The sequence below is a fragment of the Eretmochelys imbricata genome, chromosome 2, assembly GCF_965152235.1.
Source record: "Eretmochelys imbricata isolate rEreImb1 chromosome 2, rEreImb1.hap1, whole genome shotgun sequence".
NCBI lineage: Eukaryota > Metazoa > Chordata > Testudines > Cheloniidae > Eretmochelys > Eretmochelys imbricata.
Genome location: NC_135573.1, coordinates 264,614,838 through 264,623,729, shown reverse-complemented (window position 1 = coordinate 264,623,729; position 8,892 = coordinate 264,614,838). Strand labels below are relative to the sequence as shown.

At 49.0% G+C, this 8,892-nt stretch overlaps 1 protein-coding gene across 3 annotated transcripts in view; it reads left to right on the top strand.

Annotated features, from left to right (window-relative positions):
* The first annotated feature begins 1,743 nt into the window (after nucleotides 1-1,743).
* CCDC12 (coiled-coil domain containing 12) overlaps nucleotides 1,744-8,892 on the top strand; it is a 76,560-nt gene continuing 69,411 nt past the window's right edge. For all 3 annotated transcript variants that reach the window (XM_077808480.1, XM_077808479.1, XM_077808478.1), the window contains exon 1: nucleotides 1,744-1,890. In XM_077808480.1, the coding sequence (XP_077664606.1) occupies nucleotides 1,750-1,890 (141 nt within the window). In that variant the 5' untranslated portion in view covers nucleotides 1,744-1,749. The remainder of the gene's footprint in view (nucleotides 1,891-8,892) is intronic.

Genomic DNA, 8,892 nt, shown 5'->3' with positions numbered 1-8,892 from the left:
AGGACCCAGCTACGTTCATGACCACACTTCTATTCACGATCCCTGAAGACAGCTGTACCCCTCGGGTAGATGTCAAGCCCCAGGGCGAGGTGTGTGAGTGACACAAACAAATTGTTCACAGTCAGAGGGCTGTGGGATGAGCCGGAAGAAAACAAGGAGAATAATCCTGGGATTCTGCCCTTTTAGCTTTTTTCAAGCCTGAAAGAGGGACCGTGTAAGGGTTATTTTCTTCTTGTTCTTATACATTAGAAAATCCATCTGAGCCAATTATACTCACGCCCCCTAAATCCACCTGTCGTTTCAATTGGACGTGGGACTCTTCCCTCTTTCTGCACTAACCTGCTGTCTAGCGCTGTCCATGTGCTGCAGCCTCCTACCCCAGGAGAGGGTGAAATGAACCCATGGTCCCGTTTGTGTCTCCGTTCGCACAGAGCTTTGGGAGAGACGGGGCGAGAGATTCCTAGGGCCAGACTGTCATCCTGTGGATGAAGAAAAGGAGTACTTGTGGCACCTTAGAGACTAACCAATTTATTTGAGCATAAGCTTTAGCTCACGAAAGCTTATGCTCAAATAAATTGGTTAGTCTCTAAGGTGCCACAAGTACTCCTTTTCTTTTTGCGAATACAGACTAACACGGCTGTTACTCTGAAACCTGTCCTGTGGATAGAGAGATCTAGGGGCAAGGTGGAGTTTCCCAGTGACAGGAATCCTAGGTAGCATGCGGGGAGCCAGGGACAGGAGCCTACCAACCCCAGCAAGCCTAGAGACTAGCAGGGAAAGGGAGGCCTACTCCTGAGGGCAGCTGCTGCTGTCCTGTCCCTGATTCTCCCCTGCCTTCTCCTCTCCCCCTCCCTTCTACTTCCCCACTCTCCCCTAGTCCCTTCCTCCTTCTCAGTCCTGTTACCCCCTCTCCCAGCCTGCTCCCCTTCCCCACCCTGCTCAATCCTCCTGCCCCATCCCTTCTGCTCCCCTCCCCCATCAGCTCCGTCTTCCTGCCCCATCCCCTCTGCTCCCCACTCCTGCCCCATCCCCTCTGCTCTCCTCCCCTTTATCCCTCCCCTCTGCTCCCCTCCCCTCTACCCTGCTCCCCCACCTGCTCCCATCCCTCTGCTCCCCTCCCCCACCCCGCTCCCTCTTCCTGCCCCATCCCCTCTGCTCCCCTCCCCCACCCCACTCACTCCTCCTGCCCATCCCCTCTGCTCCCCTCCCCCACCCCACTCACTCCTCCTGCCCCATCCCCTCTGCTCCCCTCCCCCACCCCGCCCCCTCCTCCTGCCCCATCCCTCTGCTCTGCTCCCCTCCCCCACCCCGCCCACTCCTCCTGCCCCATCCCCTCTGCTCCCCTTCCCCACCCCGCCCACTCCTCCTGCCCCATCCCCTCTGCTCCCCTCCCCCACCCCGCCCACTCCTCCTGCCCCATCCCCTCTGCTCCCCTCCCCCACCCAGCTCCCTCCTCCTGCCCCATCCCCTCTGCTCCCCTCCCCCACCCCGCCCACTCCTCCTGCCCCATCCCCTCTGCTCCCCTCCCCCACCCAGCTCCCTCCTCCTGCCCCATCCCCTCTGCTCTCCTCCCCCACCCCGCTCCCTCCTTCTGCCCCCCGCCCCGGATCCCCGCCCCCACCCTGGCTCCCGCCCGAAGCGCTCATTCTCCGATCGATGCGCTCGGGGCTCCCCCTGGCCCCGCGGAGGCCGCTCGATTGGCCGGGCCTGTCCCCTCCCCCGCGCGGTGTCTGCCGGGCGTTGGGGAAAATGGCGGCCCCCGTTGCCAACTCAGGTCCCGGCCCCGACCCCGACATCGGCCCCGGCTCCGGCGTGGGGCGGCTGCAGGAGGCGGCGCTGCGGCGGAGGGAGCGGCTCAAGGCCTTGCGGAGCCGGACAGCGGCGCATAAGGTGACCCGGCCGGACCCCGGGGTGGGAGCGCGGGGGCCTTGTGGGGGAGGGGCCGTCCTGTGGGGGAGGAGCCGGGGGGGCCCTGTGGGGGAGGGGGATTGGGAGTGGGGGGGATGGCTGCAGGAGCTGGGGGGGCCGTCCTATGGGGGAGGGGGAGGAGCCGGGGAAGCCATGTGGGGGAGGGGGATTGGGAGTGGGGGGGATGGCTGCAGGAGCTGGGGGGGGCCTGTGGGGGAGGGGGATGGGAGCGGGGGGGATGGCTGGGGGAGCTGGGGGGCCCTGTGGGGGAGGGGGGAATGGGAGCGGGGGAGATGGCTGGGGGAGGGGGGAATGGGAGCGGGGGAGCTGTGGGTGTAACAGAATTGGGGAGCACCAAGGGTCACCCAGGGGTGGGTTGCGTGGGGAGGTCTGGGAGCTGCTGGTGTTGGGGGAATGGGGGGGATCTTGTGTGGTGTGAGTGTACCCAGTGGTGGGGGGGAGTTGAAGGTGTTCCTGGGGCTGGGGGAGCAAGGGCAGCTGAGGCCAACCAGGGTGAGAGGAGCTGAGGGAGACAGGTGCACTCAGTATTTGTGTGAGGCACAAGGACAGTGGGGGGCACTGAGGAATTGGAGGGGGGCCACAGAGGAGCGGGGTAGTAGGGAGGTGTGCATGGGAGTTGGGAGAAGACTGGGGGATGTCTGGGGGAACCTTTCAAGAATGGCAGGAAGGGCGTGCGCCCCAATGAACCTGCCTGTGGTATTTAGCTAACCAGTAACCTGCTGATTGAGCCCCTGATCCGTAATTGGATATCTGTGGGCAGTCGCCTCCATCTGTGTAGGGTTCCTACTGACTTCATAAAAGCTCTGTAAGGGTTGCAGGGGATCTCCTGTGTGGGTCCAATTGCAAAACCAGAGCCCATCTCTGCTACTTATTAATTCATTGTTATCTTTGCTCCATGGTGCTGTATATTCGCCTTTGCTGAATAACCATGTAACCTTGCTGATGTGCAATTCCATTCCTGCTCTTGGCTGTTGTCTTGTCATCCGCCTTGTTTGCCTTGTGTCTGTTTTAGCTTGTAAGATCCATGGGATCGTGTCTGCTGTCTGTATTGAATGGCACTTAGCTCATTTAGTTTGGGGTGGTGTTAAAATAATAAATAAGCCCCAATATGAAGTGCACAGATGGGAATTGGTGGTCAGAGTTAAGTATAAACTGGGGATTAATTCTGTCATGTTCAAATATTTTGTATTTTTTATAGCAGTTTCTGATTTATCGGGGTGGGGGGAGAGGTTTACAAATCTTAATTAATCCTCCAAACAGTCTATCAGAAGGGTGTTACCTGCATGGTACTTATGGGGAAACTGAGACACGGGGTCTGTGATTTACTCAGACCATGCACGTGTCAGTCCCATGATTATGACTTGGGAGTTTCATGGCTCTCAGTCCTGTGTTCATTGCCTGTCACCTTGGTTTCCTAACTTTGTGTTTTGTGATGGTAAATTTGCAATGATAAATGATAGAATACCAGCCCCAGGTCAGCTGTGTGGAAACACCTAGCATGAGGACAGTAAGTGAAAGAAGGGGTTGGGTTGGGTGAGCGGGGAAAGAGTCCCTTGAAGAAGGAGGAAAGATGGGCATGAGTCCTGTGGAGAGGTGAGAAGTTACTCAACAATCACTGGGGAGAAGGCAATGAATGACTCAGATGGCTTGATCTTCATTACAGTGCCTGAACTCTGTGTGTAAAGTAGACCGAGTTACCACCTCATGGATTTTGTCCTTCAGGGAAAAACCACTTACTGCATGATGCTGAGATATGATATTGTCACATTGTGAGTTTCATTGTGATGTGACTGTACAGCGCTGTTAGTGTACTTACTGCTGTACAGTAGGTGATCTGTACCAAATGGATAATGGGTCTCAGCTACAAAAATCAGCCTAAAATCAGTAGCAGGAACATTACAGGGCAGTGCAAAACACAACAGAAAATAGTATATAGTCAACATACCTGGAACCTTAGATTGTATGCCCTTTGGAATAGGAACTGCCTCTTTGTATAGTACCTAGCACAATGGGGTTCTGGTCCATGACTGCACCTTCTAGACCTTTTTTACTGTATTAATAATAATAATAATAATAATGTGGTGTTTTTCTAGGCTGAAATTATTTCTGGGATAGTTAAAAGTGGCTTTGCAATCACTGCTTGCTGAATCACTCTGGATTGAAGTTTAGGTACTAAGGTGGTGGGGTTTGTATAAGTAGCTTGGCAGGTAAATTCAGGGTGACCTTACAAAATGACTTAAGTCAGTTTTGGTCAGGGCATTCTCTTTTCTCCCTCAAAGGTGGAACTGGAAGATTGTTGGAAGGAGGGTTGCAATTGTTAGTCTCATCAGGACAGTTTTATAGTCATTTTGAAGACACGTACAGAGTTTGTTTAGTTGCGGCTTTTTGAAAACTATTAGTTCCACTTCTTTTATTATCCTTGGTCTTTAATGGGGGTTGCAGAACATATGACTCTAGTTTGTGTCCTATATGGACTGGCACACAAGATAAGGAACCAGGTAGCACAGAGCCTTGGTACTTTCAAAAAAGTTGATATATATTTTCCTTCCCTCTATTAAATCCCCTTCCTGTACATGGTACCATGTGTTGCCCTGTTCTTTTGTCTCTTTGCTTTTGGAAGACAGATGAGGCTCAGGCATTCCTTTGTTAGTGGGAGACATTGCTTACGCTCTGGGAGTCTTGTCACGTCTCTTGGACAGGGGTGGCCAACCTGAGCCTGAGAAGGAACCAGAATTTGAAATGTACATTGCCAAAGAGCCACAGTAATACGTCAGCAGCCCCCCATCTGCTCCCCAGTGCCTCTGCCTGCCGGCAGCCCCCTCCAATCAGTGCCTACTCCATCCTCCCCACGCCCACCACAATCAGCTATTTCACCTGCGCAGGAGGCTATGGGGAGAGAGGGGAGGAGCGAGGGCATGCAAGGCTTAGGGGAAGGGGCAAGGGCTTTGCGGGGGGCGGTGGAGTGGGGGCAGAGCAGGGGGTTGAGCAGTGAGCACCCCCAGCAAATTGGCAAGTAATCATCTATTGCTCCAGCCCCGGAATCAGTGCCTCGGTAAGGAGCCGCATATTAACCTCTGAAGAACCGCATGTGGCTCCGAAGCCACAGGTTGGGCACCCCGCTCTAGGAGTTGTCAGCTACAACTGTAGTGTCCACCTAGTGAGAAAGAGGCTAATTCTGAGACTTCCACTCTGGTTCCTCAGGGGTAGCGAGTCACTTCAGGCTGGTTAGAGTCTTTGGAAATTCAGAAGAAATCCATGCAGTTAAGAATTTGGGCTTTTCTTGGAAAACCTGTATTACACTACACACATCTGTAGTGCCTTTGATATTGTACACCAGGCCTGAACGTGGCCCACTTTTTCATTCAGTTGCTGGCTTAGACTTCATGATGTAAATCCTTTTCTCGAGCAAACTAAAGAGTGAAAGCTTCCATTGTTGTGCTGCTCAGGAACATGCAAAATAAATGTGTTGACCTCTTTCTGGGTAGGAAACCGTTGCTTCATGCTGGGTAAGTGTAATGTGTGGCTTACTTTGTTTCTTCATTTGGGTAGTTTTCAAAATTAGGTAAACAAATACAATGTGCGACAGATAATTTTTTGAGTTCCTGTTGGATGCCACTTAATCATAGTGCTACACCTCAACAAGAGATCAAATAAAGGTGTGCTCTTAAATTTGCCTGTGTTGGTGTCCTTAAGAATTCCTGTAAGTTGGGTTGTATCAGTGCTTGACTTAGTTTCTGCAGTATGTTTATAATAGGTCTGAACCAAATGATGACTTATCACTGTCTTCATTATTGGGGCTTGACCAACTGAGTGTAAATGGTGGATGTTTTTGAAGTAGCTCATAGGAGCATCAAAGTCATCAGCCAGAACTTGAAACACTTATTGTTATTTGCCACTTTAAATAGCAAAATTGGAAAACATATTCACATTCTCTATATGTGTATATATCTATCTTCTTACTATATGTTCCATTCTATGCATCCGATGAAGTGGACTGTGGCCCACGAAAGCTTATGCTCAAATTTGTTAGTCTCTAAGGTGCCACAAGTCCTCCTGTTCATATTCCAAAACAAACGCCCTCTTAAAGAAAGGGATAACATTTGTTGAGATACACAATAGAGACGTGATTGGTGCAATGCACACCGTGATTACCTTATCTGAACTTGGCCTGTACAACATTTGAAAAGCCCGTAGTCGTTGCTATGCAATCTGAATTTTGGTTTGAGCTCTTCTTACTCAATTTGTGCCACTGCCAAAGCTGATGTTATTCCCTGTGTGATACCATCAGCTGCCCCAGATTCCAAGTGTACTCTATCACAAAGACAGTGCAAGGTTTCCATCCTACACAAAACTGATGTATGCAGACGCTTGATTCAGCTACAGACCTGTCAGTGGATCCAACAGCAAGTATGGTGGTAAAACTTAGCTTTCTGATTGTATTTCTGAGAAACTTTTCTAAGACCCTGTATTTGTCTTTGTAAAGCATTTCCCTGTGGATGTTAAATATAGCTTGCTCCAAGAGTAAGGCCATCTTTGGCTTGCAAGTTGCAATGTATTTCAAAATCTCAAACTGAAGTCATGTTTAACTGCTCTATAACCGGTGTTCAACAAGCTCGGCAAGTTTAAGATCTTCTCATGGAGCATTTTATGGAGCAATCAGTAATGGGAGCTTCTTGGGGACAAAGTGATGCGTTTCCTGCTTCCATGCATTTCACATGAGCAGCAGAGTGGTTGTGTATGTTTAGGAACCCAATTCTAATGGTCTTATACCCAGTTACAAGCAGAGTGTCCTGATGACCAAGCTTTTCATGCTTTCTGCAAAGTACACAAGATTTTATCTTTCTGACATGAAAATGATGGCCACTTTCTGACTGTAACCTTTAGCGTGCAAGCTTTATTCTCCCTCTTAAAATCAAATCAAAGTCTGCCTGGCCAAAGCTTCTGCTGCTAAACTTACATGGCTCTAGAAGTTGCTATGTAGCCTATTTCAGCTTGGCTGGAATATTAAACATTTTGAATTACCTAAGTGTAACTGAAAAGCCTAAACCACATCTCTTGGTTCTCCACTCACCATAGACTCCTGATCAGTGCACTAAAAAACACATTCAAGCTGAGGCCCAGCAGACGTTCTTTCCAGGATGCTATCACCTTCTCCCAAAGCATTGTATGTAGTTGGCACCAACGAGGCCCATTCGTCACCCCTCTGACTAGCAGCTCAGTAGTTCTGCTCTGCTCAGCCCCTACTCCCCTTACCACTAAATTCTTTGGTTCGCTACCACTCAGCCCTCCTGGTCACCCTCACCTCTAACTGACAGCTCAGTTTGCTGCTGTTCAGATCCTGCACCCATCCTCCCCTGTTCTCATCCAATGGGCAGGAAACCTGACCCTCTTATTTACTCAGAGGGTGCTACATCTTGCCTTGAGCTCCTAGGCAAAGGGGGTTTCCCTAGCTGGGTTGGAAGATCACTTCAAGCTAAGTGACTAGCATGCATGGAAGGTGCTTTTAACCCTGTATGATTATTTGTGTTATGCTGGTACCTAAGGGAGCCCCGGTCATGGACCAGCACCTGATTGTGCCACACCATTTTCCTAAAAGCTGATATATTTGCGAGTAACTGGGGAAGGTGTAAAACTGACAAAAGTTCAAATAGTCTTTTATCTAGTATCCAACAGAAATCCATATGAAGGGACAACATGGGAGCAATGCTTTCTGAAGAATAAACTTCCCCTCTTTTTGTTTCTTTGTAGAAGAGGAAACGTGCCGGACAGTGTCTTGATGTTTAATATGGCCTTGCACATTTTTCTGCAGGCTTAGGATATTTAAATATCTTTGATAGAGGTTGGTTATATAATTGGCACTTAGCTGATGTTTTTGGTGCCACGTCCAATTAAGAGGAAAGCAGCACCGGGTTTTCTGATGCCAGCCTTGGTAACGCTCACATGATGATGTCGATCAGTCTTTTTAACTTTTAAGAATTTTAATTTTGAAACAGAGTGAGAAGTGCTTCCAGCTTTTGGGGGAAAAACGGGGGTGGTTGTTCTAAGTAACTGAGTGTGCGTCATATTATATCTATAAGAGCAAGCCTCTCCCAAATGGAGAGCATAAGAGAGAATGCTTGGGGGGCAGTTTATCACTTAGTCATTCGGCACAGCAGTGGGGCGGAAGAATCTGACACTGCATGCGTTTTATACAAAAGTGTAAAACTGCATAATAAGTACTAGAAGCAGCAGCTGTATTTGTACTGTAGGTGCATCATAATGTTCTCAGCTTGCTTTAATCTTCTTACGTTAATTCTAATTAACATAGTAACGTTTTTCTTATCGTACCATGTAGTCCAGCCCACTTATTGTCTGCTGCTTTCACATGACCTATCTTTTTTCCATTAAATAGCTGAAAATCAAATAATTAAACAGAATGCTGCTTTTCACCATTGTTAACAGTTATTATTGCTAAAGAATTAAGTTAGGCTCATTTTAAAGCTTAATACTACATGCCTGGTTGTTTTTAGTGCCCATCACTTAGCTACCAAGTGCAGCATCACTATCTGATTATAAATTTTGGAACACAGAGAATGTGGTCTCTTAGATTTATTTAAAGCTTTTAGGCACGTGATTACCTGACTTCTCATGACTCCTAGCTTGCTTAGGCTCCGGTCCTTCCAACATTTAAACACATACTTAACTTCATGCACTTCAGCAGTCTCATTGTCAATGGGACTACTCTCATGTAAGTGTTTGCAGGATTGGGGCAGTAAAGCATAACCTCAACATCATTCATTTACAGTAAATGAAAATAAGATGGAGGGTAGTTGTATCATTCCTCGTGGAAAATTGAAAACCCACTTGTACTACAGGCCTCAGTTGACTCTTAGATCCCAGCACTGCAGTTCCTAATTGAAATTACTGGCGAGCTTTGCCTACATAAGAAATGCAGGATTGGGTCCAAAGGGCTCTTTGGAGCAG